At 44.3% G+C, this 18,243-nt stretch overlaps 1 protein-coding gene across 2 annotated transcripts; it reads left to right on the top strand.

Moving 5' to 3' along the window:
- Positions 1-146: 146 nt before the first annotated feature.
- Positions 147-16,459, top strand: LOC116986789 (myosin-15-like). 2 transcript variants are annotated; one of them, XM_033042477.1, is made up of 5 exons: positions 148-537; positions 5,190-5,803; positions 7,005-7,158; positions 11,796-11,916; positions 14,020-16,459. In XM_033042477.1, exons 1-5 carry the CDS (start codon positions 262-264, stop codon positions 14,277-14,279), a joined length of 1,425 nt encoding a protein of 474 aa, XP_032898368.1. In that variant the 5' UTR covers positions 148-261; the 3' UTR covers positions 14,280-16,459. The 2 variants fall into 2 exon arrangements, with proteins under 2 accessions (XP_032898370.1, XP_032898368.1); XM_033042479.1 differs by lacking the exons at positions 11,796-11,916; positions 14,020-16,459 and adding an exon at positions 7,287-7,600 and having other exon boundaries at positions 147-537.
- Positions 16,460-18,243: the final 1,784 nt, after the last annotated feature.

Below are 18,243 nucleotides of genomic sequence, written 5' to 3'. Positions count from 1 at the left end.
AAAATGCATGCAAAGCACATTAGGATTTTCCATGCCTTTCAGTGTCACAGTGCAGGTTTGAGATTGGTTCGTGTAAAGCCGGGTGGCCTCCTGTGAATGGCACAAGCGCCTGTCAAGCACCGCGTCTTGCCTGTGTTTGGCCGACAGCCGTGGCCCCGCCTCTATCCCCGGGGACCAGCTGTCAATCAAATCAATTCCCACTCCAGGAGGGGCGAAACTTGGGAGCGAACAGAAAAAAAAGTTTTGCAAAAGTTTGCAACAATGAGAAATCGGAAGGGGAGAAGCGGCCAACGGGGCGAGGACAACTCCCCCCGAGCTGACAGCAAGGATGTGTCCGATTCTCCGGCCAGCCCGGCCGGGGGGATCTTGCTGTGGATTCTCATCCTCCTGCTTCTGGCCGGCGGTGGGATCGGCGGCTGGTTCATTCAGCAGCAGCTCAGCACCATCGACAACCTGGATCACACCATCCAAATCCTGCAGAAGAAGCTCTCTCAGCTTGAAATGATCCAAGGCCAAGTGGGTGAGCTGAACGAGAAGGTATGCTCCAAATGCTGGAGATAGGACACCAAGATGCTGGAGTAAGGTCAGGCATGCAGAGTCGCTGGAGAACATGGATAGGTGATGTGCGTAGAAAGGAACTGCAGACGCTGGTTTAAACCGAAGTTGGACAGACACAAGATGCTGGAGCAACTCAGCGGGACAGGCAGCAGCATCTCTGGAGAGAAGGGTTAGGTGACACTTCGAGCTGAGACCCTTCTTCGGACTGAGACTCACGGGGAAGGGAAACGAGAGATATAGACGATGATGTAGAGAGATTTAGAACAAATGAATGAAATATATGGAAAAAAATTAACAATGGTAAAGGAACACAAATGCTGGAGAAACTCAGCGGGTGAGGCAGCATCTACGGAGCGGAGGAAATAGGCAACGTTTCGGGTCGACCCTATTTCCTTCGCTCCATAGATGCTGCTTCACCCGCTGAGTTTCTCCAGCATTGTTGTCTACCTTCGATGTTCCAGCATCTGCAGTTCCTTCTTAAACACTGGTAAAGGAACAGGTCATTGTTAGTTGTTTGCTAGGTGAGAACGAAAAGCTGGTGTGGGGGGGGATGGAGAGAGAGGGAATGCAGGGGTTACTTGAAGTTAGAGAAATCAATAGACCATAGCCCTGGGTTGTAAGCTGCCCAAGCGAAATATGAGATGCAATTTGTTCCAATTTGCGTTTAGCCTCACTCTGACGGCATAGGACAGAACGTCAGTGTGGGAATGGGAAGGGAATGGGCGATCGATTCGCAGAACACCTTCACTCAGTCCGCCTGGACCTACCTGATCTCCTGGTTACTAAACACTTTCATTGCCCTTCCCATTCTCACACAGACCCATTTGTCCTAGGCCTCCTCCATTGTGAGGGGGCAAAGATTTAATAGGAACCTGAGGGGTCACTTTCTCACGCAAAGGGTGGTAGGTGTATGGAGTGTGCTGCTGGAGGAGGTTGTTGAGGCAGGAACAGCTTTAGAGGGATATGGGCCACATGCAGCCAGGTGGGACTAGTGCGGATGGGACATATTGGCCAAAGTGGACAAGTTTGGCTGAAAGACCTGTTTCCACACTGTAAGACTCAATGATTATTACTCTAATTTGATGCAGATAATGTAATGCAACTGGCGTGTTTGGATATAGCAAGGCATGGATGCTGTTCAAGCTTTGCAGTCATGGGATTCAATTCAATTCAATTCAACTTTAATGTCATTGCACAAATACTGAGTATGGGTACAACGAAATGCAGTTTTGCGTCAGTCCGTAGTAGTAGTGCATATAGAAATTAAAAAAAAAAGAAGATACAGAATAATCAAAAATACAGAATAATTAAACAATGGGGACGGAGGGACCGGAGAAATCTATCGGCGGGACTCCGAGTTCAGCAATGTGATGGTATAATTGTAGAAGCTGTTCCTCATCCTTCATTACAGTTCAGAAGGATATTCTAGAGCCTTTAACAAGAAAGAGTTTCCTCGTATCACTTATCATCCCTTTTGCCAATCAGCATAACTATGAGTAGAAAGGAACTGCAGATGCTGGTTTATACCAAAGATCATCACAAAGTGCAGGAGTAACTCAGTGGGCCAGCAGCATCTCTGGAGAAAGAGGATGGGTGATGTTTCAGGTTGAGACCCTTCACATTAAAAGTAGAGGGGAGGAAACTGGAGGTAAGAAAATGCCAGAACAAAGCAGGACCACCAACAGATGGTCAAGGAAGGGTGGAGCCCATAATGGCCCATTGTTGGCTGGGCAAGAGATGATAATGCAGGGATACAAGGATGCAAACAGTGGGACAACTAGGGTGCGATAAGGGGGAAAGCGAAGGTATGCAGGGGTTATTTGAAATTAGAGAAATCAATGTTGAAATTAGAGAAATAACTCAATGGTTCCCAGTTCTTGGTCACTCAGCCACTGCTGATAATGTTTCTTTATCTACCTTCTATCTCTCCTCCCTAATCTTAAATACATCAGATTCAGATTCAGATTCAACTTTAATTGTCATTGTCCGTGTACAGTACAGAGACAACGAAATGCATTTAGCATCTCCCTGGAAGAGCGACATAGCATATGATTTGAATAAATATTTACATTAGCATATATACAGACATAGTGTTTTTCCTGTGGGAGGAGTGTCCGGGGGGGGGGGGGGGGGGGGTGATTGGCAGGCACCGAGGTACGTTGTTGAGTAGAGTGACAGCCGCCGGGAAGAAGCTGTTCCTGGACCTGCTGGTCCGGCAACGGAGAGACCTGTAGCGCCTCCCGGATGGTAGGAGGGTAAACAGTCCATGGTTGGGGTGAGAGCAGTCCTTGGCTATGCTGAGCGCCCTCCGCAGACAACGCTTGCTTTGGACAGACTCAATGGAGGGGAGCGAGGAACCGGTGATGCGTTGGGCAATTTTCACCACCCTCTGCAATGCCTTCCGGTCGGAGACAGAGCAGTTGCCATACCATACTGTGATACAGTTGGTAAGGATGCTCTCGATGGTGCAGCGGTAGAAGTTCACCAGGATCTGAGGAGACATATATCCATCCTTCACTATCTTAGATACATTTATCAGTTCAGCTTTGTAACTTCTGTTTCAACGAGTTCAGCTCCCATTTCTCTAATCCATCCACTTAAGATGATTCAGACAACATTCTTGTACAACAGGCATGGGTCTGGGCCATATCTTTATTTTAAAGAATAATATGTGCTATTTTGTTAGTTAGCACCACCGCCATTGCAAGCCTGAGTCTCACCGTCATGGCACTTTCTGTGGTGCATGGCCTTCTGGGTAAGCACCGCCACCATTGCCGGCTTGTTTCTGATGTAAACTTGAGTGATCGTATAGTGTTGTGGAAATTACAAACTGCCTTGATTGCGCTAGGGAATGAGTACAGAATGTTTTACATAAGTGCGAGTTTACATAAGACACCTATTGCATAAGTTGGGGAGTGTCAAGGAATATATTTTCGAAGCGTCGGTAATTTCTGGAGTTTTGCATACAGATAGATCCTCTGTTTAAATCAAACAATGTTGAATGCAGTGTCTTGGGGAACCTCCAACTGCCTCGGCATGTCAGGTACCATCTGTGTGGAGGAAATGGAGCTCATCTTAACTGACAAATCCGTCACATCCATGGTACACAAAAATGCTGGAGAAACTCAGCGGGTGCAGCAGCATCTATGGAGCGAAGGAAATAGGCGACGTTTCGGGCCGAAACCCTTCTTCAGACTGATGGGGGGTGGGGGGGAGAAGGAAGGGAAAAGGGAGGAGGAGGAGCCCGATGGCGGGGGGATGGGAGGAGACAGCTCGAGGGTTAAGGAAGGGGAGGAGACAGCAAGGGCTAGCAAAACTGGGAGAATTCAACGTTCATGCCATCCGGACGCAAGCAACCCAGGCGGAATATGAGGGAGAATTCAACGTTTATGCCATCCGGACGCAAGCAACCCAGGCGGAATATGACGGGAGAATTCAACGTTCATGCCATCCGGATGCAAGCAACCCAGGCGGAATATGAGGGAGAATTCAACGTTCATGCCATCCGGGGAGAATTCAACGTTCATGCCATCCGGGGAGAATTCAACGTTCATGCCATTGAACGGTGTCTGAGGAAGTTAGAACCTGTATGGGGGGGTGGGAAATAGGTGGTCAAATATAGAAGGAATATTGTCAGTTCAGATGGCAGAGCAGACATGGATGTGACGGATACCACCGTCACATCCATGTCTGCTCTGACATCTGAACTGACAATATTCCTTCTATATTTGACCACCTGTTTCCCACCCCCCCCCCCCCCCCCCCCCAATACAGGTTCTAACTTCCTCAGACACCGTTCAATGATCCATTGGTGTTGCAGCGGTAGAATTGCTGTCTTGCAGCGCTTACAGCACCAGAGACCCAGGTTTAATCCTGACTACGGGTGCTTGAACTGGCCTTGAGCGTTCTTTTTAAAAATCTTCATTCTCTCTGACTCACCTACTTCCAGCCAATACTCGCTCTCGCTGCTTCTGGCTGCTGATTCTCTCCGACCTTCATGGTAAACACTACTACACGGGTATTGTCTGTACAGACTTTGTACATTCTCCTCGTGACCGCGTGAGTTTTCTCCGAGATCTTTGGTTTCCTCCCACTCTCCCAAGATGTACAGGTTAATTGGCTTGGTATAAATGTAAATTGCCGCAAGTGTGCAGGATAATGTTAATATGCAGGGATCGCTAGTCGGTGCGGACTTGGTGAGCCGAAGGGCATGTTTTCCTCGCTGTGTGTTGAAACTAAACTAAAAATAACTAGTGCCAATGGGTTGAGTGAAGTAACGTGAACACTCAGCATTAGACCATAAGACATAGGAGCAGAATTAGGCCATTCAGCCCATCAAGTCTACTCTGCCATTCAATCGTGGCTGATCTATCTCCCTCTCAGTCTGATGAAGGGTCACAACTGGAAATGTCACATTGGCATGTTCTCCAGAGATGCCTATTTGGAGAAGATAATTAGATGACATTTTGAGTCGGGACCCTTCTTCAGAATGATCAGTTTAATGAAGTGTCCCGACCCGAAATGTCACCTACGCATGTTCTCCAGAGATGCTGCCTGACCCGTTGAGTTACTTCAGCACTTTGTATCTTTTTACATCTGCTCTGAAAAATATATTTCTGCTTTTATTTCAGCTGCTGATCACAGAAACTCACGAACAAAGGTTGCAGGATCTCGAGATTACTTGGACTAATTCTAAAAGGAAATTGGATCAGGCAGCGGAGGCTGTGGCACAGATTCAGGCAGCTAACCTGAACAGTAAGGTGACTGGGCTCCAGTTGGAGATGAGCACCAGCCTGAGTGAGCTGAGGAAAGACTTGCTGAAGAAGAACGATCTGAAGCGCCTGGAGGATATGGTTGAAGTTCTTCGGGAAGTTGACCTTGCACAGGCAGAGCAGCAAGTTGCACGTATGAAAGTTGTAACTACCAAACTTGAGGAGAACACAGACTCGCTGTCTGCTTCTTTGACAAGTTTAACAAGTCGGATGGCAAGCCTAGAGGCAGCGAGGCAGGACCTACAAAGCGTTGAGGACATCAACACAATCAAAGAGCTGATGAACTATAATCTTCATTCCCTCTCCAACAGTGTGACTGATTTGACAAAACAAGTTAACCAGACAACCCAGGCAACTGATGCTATTCAGACCCAGTTAGCACGGCAGAGCAACGAATTATCGGAACTGAAAAACTATGCTTCATTCCAGCAAGTTGAGCACCTGGCCAGCAAAGAGCAACTGGAAGATGTCAGGTTGGAAAATATTTATGACTGCTGGCTTGGAGATTTGTGTCTGAATGCACTCAAAAAGGGAATATGTTTTTAAGAAGGAAAACAGCTCTGTTGCTTAATGCTTTTGATATACAGTGAACCCTCGTTTTAACGGACCTCGTTTTCACAGAAGGGTCTGAAGAAGGGTTTCGGCCCGAAACGTTGCCTATTTTCTTCGCTCCATAGGTGCTGCTACACCCGCTGAGTTTCTCCAGCATTTTTGTGTACCCTCGTTATAACAGATTTTGGTTGTGGCGGACAGCCCTACCAACTGCTTCCCATGCCGATCCCAGCTCGCACCACCTCCCCTAATGCTTACAGACCCTGCTGCCCACACCATCCCCATCTCTCATTGCCCCCTCTGGCTGCCCATGCCCCCCCCCCCCCCCCACGTCAAAAAGGTGAAGACAGCCAAGAAGTCGACAAAATCCCAGACGAGCCAATGGATATTTTTAAGGCGGAGATTCACAGATTCTAGATTAGTAAAAGAATGTCGGGGTTATGTGAAGAATGCAGGAGAATGGGGTTGAGGGAAAGATAGAGCAGCCACGATTGAATGACTGCGTAGACTTGTGGAACTAGTAGAATTTAACATTTAAGAAACAATTAGACAGGTACATGGATAGGTACACAAAAATGCTGGAGAAACTCAGCGGGTGCAGCAGCATCTATGGAGCGAAGGAAATAGGCAACGTTTCGGGCCGAAACCCTTCTTCAGACTGAAGAAGGGTTTCGGCCCGAAACGTTGCCTATTACCTTCGCTCAATAGATGCTGCTACACCCGCTGAGTTTCTCCAGCATTTTTGTGTACCTTCGATATTCCAGCATCTGCAGTTCCTTCTTAGGTACATGGATAGGACAGGTGTAGAGGGATATGGACCTGATGCAGGCAGTGTGGGTCGATGGGGCATGTGGGTCGGTGTGGACAAGTTGGGCCGAAGGGCCTGTTTCCACACTGTATGACTGACTCTAAAGCAAAAATCAGAAAAACCCAAGAAGGCCGTGGCCAAAAAGTTTATAAAAAGCGCTCTATGAAAAGACCTGAACCCAATGGCTCTTCTCTTATCGTATGTTAACCCAACCATTCCGTTATACGGAGGGTTTACTGTATTTGAGATTCTGTGCTGTGCATAAAGTGTACACTGCTCGGGTGATGTCATGTTCCCTGCTGTGTCCGTTCCAGGAAAATGGGCGAGCGGTTGCAGAAGGAGAAGATTTCCATGGAAGAGCTGGAGAGCGCGGTTCGAAGCACGGTCGTTGATGATCTCAGTGAGCTGCAAAAGAGAACTAGTAAAATGGATGAAATACTAGCCAACCTGCAGATCCACGTCGCAAAGGTAATCCAACCCTCCCACCACGTAAAAGTTCAGACCCCTTGGCTTGATCGGTTGCGATAAAACGTCTCACAGAGTTGTTAACATGGTTTCTTTCTCCTGCTCTTGGATTGACTGATCTTCATTAACAGGTGTTTGATCCAAGTTCCAATCCAAAGTAAGTATTATCTTTGAAACCGGGCCAATCAAGATATTTCATCACCTGATTCTTAAAGTCGTTTGGGCAATGACTGAAGAACAAGGTGTGCATGCCAACTTGAAAGGTCGGGTTTACCTAATGAACTGTTTGTAAGCTGAAAAGTTAGTTGAGAAAATATATTCCCATGGTAACTCAAATCTGGTTGATTTTAGAACACATATTACCAGTTTTTAATTACAAAAATCGATACTTTGCCGAGGTATTTCAAACAGTTCTTCTTCTTGCGTAGGGTATGCACAGCCTAAAGTTGTAGGACAACTTGTTCCATTTGATTGTGCACGCAGGGTTGATTGCATTCGTCGAAACAGGGTGGACCACGTGAAGGTTGCAATCTTTCACCCCTTTCAAACAGTTGAAGTAGCTGAACTAATTTTGGGAACAACTCCATCCAAGACCGCACGAAATTGCAGAGAATTGTGGACGCAGTCCAGACCAGCAATACAAACCAACCTCCCTTTCATTGATTCCATTTATACCTCCCTCTGCCTCGGCAAGGCCACCAGCATAATCAAGGACATGTTGCACCCAGGCCACCCTCTCCTCTCCCATGGGGCAAAAGATATAGAAGTGTGAAAATGTACACCTCCAGATTCAGGGACAGTTTCTTCCCAACTGTTATCAGGCAACTGAACCATCCTACCAACAACTAGAGAGCAGTCCTCACTTGCTATCTACTCATTAGAGCTCCTCGACTATCTTTGATCAGTCTTTACAAGACTTTATCTTGCACTAAACATCATTCACGTTAGCATTTATTCATCAGATTCGGCCAACCTATTCCCCAAATAAATTCAAATTTATTGTTATTCTCAAAATATGAATTATTTTCCAAGGAGCATGCAAGCTGGAAAGGGTGCAGAGAAGATTTTAAGACATTGGTGAGGCCACATTTAGATTATTGTGTTCAGCATATGTACCCTCAATAAAGATGGGGAAATAGTGATTTAATATGCAATATTTAAGAATATTTGCTTTATTTTGTATTATGGGGGTGAGTTTATTTGTATTTTTTGTACTGTACATATCATTTTGATTTTAAATTATTTTTGGTTAAAAAAATAGTCTGTGGCCAGCTGGATTATTGATGGTCAGCGTGTACTCGGTCAAGGTCCTGTTTCTATGCTGTATCCGGAAATAAACTAAATGTATCTTTTTTTTTTTTAATTCTTCTGGTTTTAAACTTGCTGGAATCGAAATTCACTCCCTGATTCTTCACAAATCAATGAACAAAGTGCATTAAGGTAGTTTCGATAGGAGAGCCCATTGCGTCTGTTGGATGGAATTCTTCACTATGTCAGTAGATTGTGCTTTTTGCTTCTTAGAATGGCAAACTATTGTTGGTTGGCAGCACCCCATTTTGAAATGAATATGTAGCTTTGAGCAAAATGGCTGCTGGCTACCAGTGTCTCGTTGAAATTTTGTCTCCATTCCATTAGTTTTGCCAGGCTTGTAGCTCCAGAAATGCTGCCAGACCAGCTGGGTTACTCCAGCACTTTGTGTCCAGCATTTTTAGACATTAGAGATCTACTGTGATTTATTGTTTTGAGTTTTATTTTTGACTTTAATGCTGTAATATAAAATTATAACAAGGACAAGTTCATTCATCCATTCACTACATTACATTTTTAGTAGTTCAAGTTCAAGTTCAAGTGAGTTTATTGTCATGTGTCCCTGATAGGACAATGAAATTCTTGCTTTGCTTCAGCACAACAGAAAATCTGGCATTCTACACTGCGCTTGGAATGAGCTGACCTGGCATTGTGGATTTGTTAGACACAGTTTGTTTGGCTTCAGTTCACACTCTTAAACAACAGAAATTATAAGTGCAAAGCAAAAGTAGTGTGTTTTAGTTCTCCAATTAGAAACAGTATAAACCATTACAGTAAGCTTTGTATTTTCAGATTGAATTTCCTTTTTGTGGATTTTTTGACTGTCTTGTGCAGTGACTCCACATTAATGCATATTTCAGCGATTCACTGCCAAGTACACGGTTGTTCCTCCTGACAATGAAGATGGCTCTGTCCAAATGTGTTTGTGCAGACATGTGGAACATTTTCCATTCAAATCCAACTCAACTACATTCTGAGCTGTCATTTTTCTTTATCTTCCCCATGAATTGTGCAAGTTATATCATGGTTTGCTTCATTGTAGATCAGAATAAGATGAGACAAGATGAATAACACTTGCAGACACATGATCTTTGCTGATTTTGCTAAAACCCTCTGGCTAAATCTTAATTTCACTCAAATTTCTTTGGCACCCGTTTCACACAACTTCACCCACACAGGAGTTTTTATTATAAACTAGACCAACGGTGTGCGTTGGGGAGCTGATGAAGCTGTTTTTGAAATGAATACCCTCCCCCTGACGTCACTGGAAGGTGGTGGAATATTCTGTTTCACTGTGCCATTGAGGGGCACAAGTATTGTGACACCACTGTTAGCTGGTGTTTTAAAAGGTGGTTTTGTTTTTTTTAAACTTAAATCATGAATAACCCGGGTGAGGGGACGGGGGGTTGAATGACCAGGGGGGAGGGGGCGGGGGGGCGGTGGCACTCGGCAACTTGAGAGCCCATTGCAATTATCACTGGAAGTTCTATGGCAATTAATTCATAACAAGAGGATTTCAGTATTGGAGTAGAGAGGTTCTTCTGCAGTTGTATAGGGCTCTGGTAAGACCACATCTGGAGTATTGCGTCCAGTTTTGGTCCCCTAAATTGAGGAAGGACATCCTTGTGATTGAGGCAGTGCAGCGTAGGTTCACGAGATTGATCCCTGGGATGGCGGGACTGTCATATGAGGAAAGATTGAAAAGACTAGGCTTGTATTCACTGGAGTTTAGAAGGATGAGGGGAGATCTTTTTGAAACATAAAATTATAAAAGGACTGGACAAGCTAGATGCAGGAAAAATGTTCCCAATGTTGGGCGAGTCCAGAACCAGGGGCCACAGTCTTAGAATAAGACTGAGGTGAGGATAAACGTTTTCACCCAGAGAGTTGTGAATTTGTGAATTCCCTGCCACAGAGGGCAGTGGAGGCCAAATCACTGGATGGATTTAAGAGAGAGTTAGATAGAGCTCTAGGAGCTAGTGGAATCAAGGAACATGGGGAGAAGGCAGGCACGGGTTACTGATTGGGCACGATCAGCCATGATCGCAATGAATGGCGGTGCTGGCTCGAAGGGACGATGGCCTCCTCCTGCACCTATTTTCTATGTTTTCTATGAATTCCGCAGATTCACCACCCTCTGACTAAAGAAATCCCTCCTCATCTCCTTTCTAAAGGTACGTCCTTTTATTCTGGGGCTATAGCTTCTGGTCCTAGACTCTCCCACTAGTAGAAACATCCTCTCTACACCCACTATCTAGGCCTTTCACTTTTGATAAGTTTCAATGAGGTCCTGCCTGTCAATAGTTAATTAAGGTAAGATTAACTGTTGATATTTAAAGGGGAAACCATTACAGAAAACTGAACTGACTGTAAGGTTGTGCTGATATACAATATAACTAACACACTCCAAGTCATACACACTCATGTTATGATGACAAAGCAAAACCTTTTGTATCTTAGCAAGGTCACATTGCCTTAAAATGTATAGCTCCACCTGAAGAAGGGTCTCGACCCGAAACGTGGCCTATTCCTATGGATCCTGCTCCATAGATGCTGCCTCACCCTCTGAGTTTATCCAGCATTTATGTCTAGCTCCGCATGGATAATATCTTGCCCTTTAATCATGCTAGCTCATTCAAAGTGCGAGTTGAAAACAGTGGCACGAGGTTGTATGTGTTGATTGCTGCCTACAAATCCCTACAGATTGTTTGCTCTAGAAAGCCAAAGGTTGCGCGTAGGCCTGGTTGAAATATATATGAAATAATGAGAGGTATCGAGAGGGTAGAAGGTCCGAACCTTTTTTCCAGGGGGGAAAAGTCAAACACTAGACATTACTAAAGGTGACAATCGCAACGTTCAAGAAAACTATCGCAACATTTAAGAAACCTTTAGACAGGTACTTGGACAAGAGAGGTCGAGAGGGATATGGGCCAAACGCAGGCAAGTGGGACTAGTGTAGATGGGACATGTTGGTCGGTGTGGTCAAGTTCGGCCAAAGGGCCTGTGAATCTATTACTCTATGACTAGAGGGCGAAGCTTTTAAGGTGAGAGGGGCAAAATTTAAAGGAGATGTGTGGGGGACGTTTTTTACACAGAGAATGGTGGGTGCTGGAAACATGCTACCCGGGGTGATGGTGGAGTCGGATATGACAGTGGCATTAAAGAGGCTTTCAAACGTGCTGGGAATGGAGGCATATGGATTGTGAGATTAATTTATCTTGGCATTATGTTAGGCCATTGTGGGCCAAAGGGCCTGGTCTTGTGCTGTGCCGTACTCTGTTTCTATGTCCAAACTAGATGTATTGAATCAGGGATATGATGTTTCTTTGCAGGTTGAAAGTAATGGGGCTGATCAAAATAAACAACTCGCAGATGCCTTGAATCAAACATCTCATACTCTGCAGAAAAGTTTGGTGAAAATTGAAACAAATCTCAAGAGTTCTGTCGAGCAGTGTAAGTATTGCTAGATCACAGGTATAGTAAGTGCGAAGATAGACACAAAATGCTGGAATAACTCAGCGGGCCAGGCAGCATCTCCGGAGAGAAGGAATGGGTGACGTTTCAGGGTCGAGACCCTTCTTCAGACTGGTATAGTAAATGCCACTGGCCTTAAGTAATCCATTTATCTCAATATGTCACCTTGATTTTAATTAAAAATCTCTGCTAATTTACTCTCATGCTAAAAGTGCACACACAAGACCATAAGACAAAGGAGCAGTATAAGGCTATTCAGCCCATCCAGTCTACTCCACCGTTCGATCATGGCTGATCTATTTTTCCCTCTCAACCCCATTCTCCTACCTTCTCCCTGTAACCTTTGACACCCTCAAAGTGGATCCATGGTTCTATCTTTCCACCACTACCTTGTCAAAGTGTTTACTCTGTGGAGACGCAAAGAACCGCAAGTGCTGGTTTGAAGGGGGAAAAAGATACAAAGTGCTGGAGTAACTTAGCGGGTCTCTGAAGAAGGGTCCCAACCCAAAATACATCCTATCCATGTTCTTCAGAGATGCTGCCTGACCCGCTGAGTTATTCCAGCACCTTGCATCTTTTTTGGTTACTGTGTATCTTGTCCTTGATGACACATTTAAATCTATGTGTTACATTTATTTTACATGCCCTCCAGTTTTGCACAAAACCAAATACAGGGTTAGCTGGATACTGACTGGGGTGGAAATCTAGTTCTTTCTTTCCCACTGGGCGGCACTGTAGCGTAGCGGTGGAGTTGCTTCCTTACAGCACCGGAAACCTGGGTTCAATCCTGACTACAGGTGTTGTTTGTACAGAGTTTGTATGTTCTCCCTGTGACTGTGGTTTTTTTTTGGGTGCTCTGGTTTCCTCCCAGATTCCAAAGACATGCAGGTCTGTAGGTTAATTGGCCTCTGTCAGTTGTTCCTGGTAAGTAGAGTAGTATTAGTATTTGAGTGGTCGCTGGTTGGCACGGACTTAGTGGGCCTGTTTCAAAGCTGTATCTCTAAAAACTAAACATTATGGCATGATTCAGAGACAGATTGTGAGGGCAATTGAAACTACTAAAAACTTCAGCCTGGCCTTAACAGCATCAGATCAATTACTTTTTGAGCATAGACAAGTAGCTACTCATCCGTTAAATGCCTGCAATCATTGGAGGAGCTTGCATTTTTGATTTGCGTTCAAATGAAACAATCTTATTCACACTGAACACCAATTAAAATTGAGATTTTTTGAAGCAAAATTAATTGCACAGAGATTTATTTGAAAAAATAATTTTCTGTATATGTAGAACCATCCGACCTCCCTTCCATTCCTTCACCTCCCTTGACTCCTCGCTGACCTTGCACCTTTCTGCCCCCTCCCCCTGCAACTACATTCTAAACAATTCGTACCTCATCAATCCTCTAGCTTCACGATTTGCGACTTCAAATCCTTGTGTGTGATCAGCTCTGGCCTTTGTCTAAACATCTGCCTATCAAAAACCTCCCTCGCGTGAGTACACATAGGAGCTGCCATGCTTTCTCCTGCCCCGCCACTCTTCCTCATGACCTGCCATACTTTGTTCTTCACCCTTGCAGTCTGAACAAGGGTCGCGACCTGAAATGTCACCTCTCCATGTACTCCAGGGATGCTGCCTCACCCGCTGAGATACTCCAACATTTTGTGTCTTTTCTGCAGCATTATATTGTGGTTTTTATAGTGCGTATGAAGTGACATTTGCATTTGGGGCAACACGGTGGCAGAGCGGTAGAGTTTCTGCCTTACAACGCCAGATCGATCCCGACTACCGATGTTGTCTGTACAGAGTTTGTACATTCTCCCTGTGACAGCGTGGGTTTTCCCCAGGTGCTCCGGTTTCCTCCCACACTCCAAAGACATACAGGTTTGTAGGCTAATTAGCTTTGGTAAAGATTGTAAATTGTCCCTTGTGTGTAGGATAGTGCTAGCGTGCGAGGCTCGCTGGTCGGCGTGGACTTGGTGGGCTGGACGTTCTGTTTCAGCACTGTATCTCTAAACTACAGAAGGGGAGGGGATGGCATTTATGTGGCTGAAAATAACGTTTAGCACTTATCTTTGAAACAGGTCTGTCAGGAGAAGTGAGAACTTTCTGTGAAACTTTGGAAAATTGTGCTTGGCCGCACATTCGGGAAGTAAATTTTCCTCATCGCATACTGAAGGATCCAGTGATCATACTGAGCTTGGCTGAAATCAGTTCCGTTGATTCAGTTGGAGTCACAGTGAAAACCGTGGACGTTACAGATTCTGGCTTCAAGATCCAAATTAATAGCATTGGCAATTATAATTTGTCGACCGTGAGAGTCAACTGGATGTTATGTGCATAGTTTAAATGTCTTGCACAATCCATTACAAAGTGGCAAGAATATAGGTAAAAACTAAGAGAAACAACTATTGTTTTCACTGTATGAAAGACTTGTCTCGTTAAAGCTCATGGAGCTAATTCAGTTCATTTGTTTAGAATGAATTATTCCATTTATGTGCCATCACCTCTGTAAATAGAACTAGTCTTTTTATATCACAGTGGTAAATATGTCACATTTGAGTGAAAATGGCAGTTTGAAGACAAGTACATACAACTGTGTAGGTTAGATATAAAAATCATAACTATCCCACTCATAGTTCAAGGATTCGTTTTGAGTTTACAGGCCAATGAAATAGTCAGTGGCAAAACATATGCCACAAAATGAGGATAAAACTACACTTGAAAGGAAATCCGAATGCTGAGTGACCTTAAGTGCTTATTGATTGTCAATCTTATTTTGTTTCGGACCCAGAGTTATTTGAATTTACAATGAAGAGTGCCTGCATGACCCACAAGTTGCTGCTTGTGATGTTGGTTTTGGAATATCAAACATAGAACAGTGCTGGACAGAAACAGGCCCCATTCCCCACAACGTCTGTGCTGAATATGATACCAGGTTAAGGTAATCTCCGCTGCCTGCACACGATCCATATCCCTCCATTCTTTGCATATCCATGCATCTCATTAAAAGCCCCTTACATATCACTGTCGTATGTGCATCCACCACCACCCCTGGCAACGCGTTCCAGGCACTCGCCACTCTCTAAAACAAAAATACTTGTTCCGCAAACACTTACTCAACAAAAATCCATCTCTGTTTTAAACCCTTTAGTCGGCCCTGTGTCCACATCTGTTTAGGAAATCAACTTAGACATTTAGTGTGTAAGAAGGAACTGCAGATGCTGGTTTAACTGAAGATAGATATAAAAAGCTGGAGTAACTCAGCGGGACAGGTAGCCTCTGGAGAGAAGGAATGGGTGACGTTTCGGGTCGAGTTCCTTCTTGAGACTGGTTAGAGATAAGGGAAACAAGTCCACCCTACTCGCACTAGCTTCTCGTTTTCATCCTACAAACGGCTAACAATGGCCTGTTTCCTTTATCATCGTTACTTTTTTGCATATCTTTCATTCATTGTTCTTCATCTCTCAACTTAGACATTTATACTGCTTTTGATTTCAATTTTCTTTTACTCCTTAATATTCACTGTAATTTTATGTTCGACCAACTCCTCAATCCTCCAGCTAACCTTCAGATAGGAATTTATGCAACAGCCCAAAATAATTGAATCCTCTTTACCATGATGAAATTGCGCGCACACTTCATCTAATGCCACTACATTGTTCTTTGAGTGCAGTGTACTCCAGGTGGGGTTTGTGCAAGATCTCTCCGTTGCATTCCATCCACCAAAAGCTGACATTCCATTATTTTTTTTTTATTGTTTCCGTCACTTTATTTGCTTTGTGTAAAGTGACAGCCAAAGTTCCTCTTCAACTTAAAAATGCACTGTATTAGCTTTCTTGCTGGACTTCATTTCAACTTATTTTGACCACTGTTCAATATTTTTTTACCCTTTGTAACTTCCAGTTCCCATCTGCTCTCCTGACCTGACACCATCTTTAGACTTTGACTAATATATCAAGCCCTCAGAATATACATCCTCCAGCTCCTGCCTCACCCTCTCCCCAACACCAATGCATTAGCAACCCTCGTTAAAAGGTTGCAACAATTTCTGCTCTGAGCAAAATCAGCTCTACCCTATTTAAGAGTTTTTTAAATTGTGAGCAGAAGTTAAGGAAACTTTGTGTTTTGATCTGTATAGAGGCCATCGCTGGGTGACAAATGGTTTAGATTTTTATAGCTGATAGTAACAGGGTGGCACAGCGGTAGAGTTGCTGCCTCACAGCGCCAGAGACCGGGGTTCGATCCTGACTATGGGTGCTGTCTGCACAGAGTTTGTACATTCTTCCTGTGACCATGTGGGCTTTCTCCAGGTACTCCGGCTTCTTCCCACATTCCAAGGATGTGCAGGTTTGTAGGTTAATTGGCTTCTGTAAAATTGTCCCTAGTGTGTTGGATAAAACTAGTGCAGGGATGATCGTTGGTCTACTTGTCTCAGTGGGCCGAAGGGCTTGTTTCCATGCTGTATTGATAAGCCAAACTGAAACAATGCTGGAAAATAAACAAAAAAATATCTTATGGTAACCATGTCTTCAAAGTATTGTAACAAATGGCATCGAAGGTGCATAAAACTGATAAAGAATAATTATCTAAAGAAGAGAAAGTGAATTGATTTGCTCTGCTGCTTGTACGAATAAGAGTATGTGTGTAAGTCAGACCTTTGGATTTATGTAATATGAGAGCTCGATTGAATGTATGGGTGTCCATGTGAATATGTTTGTACTCCAGAGGCGGCCGATGATTCATACTTCCATTCTGGTTGCGACACACAGCAGGAATATAACTGCATATCTATCATTTATGGTGCCGCAGGTGCACGGTGGATCAGCGGTAGAGTTGCTGCCTTTACAGCGCTTGCAGCACCAGAGGCCTGGGTTCAATCCCGACTATGGATGCTGTCTGTACGGAGTTTGTACCTTCTCCCCGTGACCTGCGTGGGTTTTCGCCGAGATCTTCGGTTTCCTCCCACAATCCAAAGAAGAAGGGTTTGGCCCGAAACGTTGCCTATCTCCTTCGCTCCATAGATGCTGCTGCACCCGCTGAGTTTCTCCAGCATTTTTGTGTACCTTTGATTTTCCAGCATCTGCAGTTCCTTCTGTAACCGTTTTGTAGGTTAATTGGCTTGGTATAAATGCAAATTGTCCCTAGTGTGTGTTAATGTGCGGGGATCGTTGGTTGCTGCGGACTCAGTGGGCCGAAGGGCCTGTTTCCGCGCTGTATCTCTAAAGGGCCTGTCCCACTTAGGCAATATTTTCGGAGGCTTGCCGGCACCCGTCATAGTCACAGCAGGTTGATGAAAATTTGCAACATGTTGAAAATCCAGCGGCGACCAGAAAAAGGTACAACTCTTATGGCGACTACTCATGATCAAACAGGCATCACCCTGTCGCCGAAAAAATCGCGTAAGTGGGACAGGCCCTTAAACAAAACTAAATTTAATCAGATGTCTGTTGACAAGCTCTGTTAGTGCATGACCCACATTGTATAAGTATTTACTACCCTCAGAAACTATTTTAAAGACAGATGGCTCTCTTGATTTTATATTAATCATTCTGATAAAATTACAGATAAAGAGAAGTGATTGAATTGTTTTTTTCTGTATTTAAATTTTAAATAAACTTAATTCTCTTAATTGTAAATGCATAATTTATTTACCTACCTGCATTTAAAGTTCAAAATAACTAGACCTGCTTAGGTTTTTGCATATAATATGAAAATCATTTTGTAATGTTTCATGGTACTGTACTGTGGGCTGGTGTTTTCCCTGCTTGTATTTTACAGTTATATAATTAAAAGAAATTATGGGCTGCCAACCTTATTTCTCCTGATGAGAACAACAGGTAATCGAGAACCAGAGGACGTAGGTTTAAAATGAAGGGGGAAAGATTTAATACGAATCTGAGGGGTAACTGTTTCACACAAAGGGAGGTGGGTGTATGGAACGAGCTGATAGAGGAGGTAGTTGAGGCAGGGACTATTGCAACGTTTAAGAACTAACTAGACAGCTACATAGATAGAAGATAGATACAAAATGCTGGAGTAACTCAGCCGGACAGGCCGCATCTCTTAAGAGAAGGAATGGGTGACGTTTCGGATGGAGACCCTTCACCCTCGAATGGAAGCTTCACTGACACCTTCATTCCAGAGATGTTGCCTGTCCCGCTGAATTACACCAGCATTCTGTGTCTACCTTTGGTTTAAATCAGCATCTGCAGTTCCTCCCTACAGCTACATAGATAGGACAGGCTGAGAGGCATATAGGCCAAATACAGGCAGGTGGGGCTAGTGTAGATGGGACGGGTGGTGTT

Source organism: Amblyraja radiata, chromosome 24 (assembly GCF_010909765.2).
Source record: "Amblyraja radiata isolate CabotCenter1 chromosome 24, sAmbRad1.1.pri, whole genome shotgun sequence".
NCBI lineage: Eukaryota > Metazoa > Chordata > Chondrichthyes > Rajiformes > Rajidae > Amblyraja > Amblyraja radiata.
The sequence above is the reverse complement of the archived record's forward strand: the minus strand, read 5'-3'. Positions and strand labels throughout refer to the sequence as shown.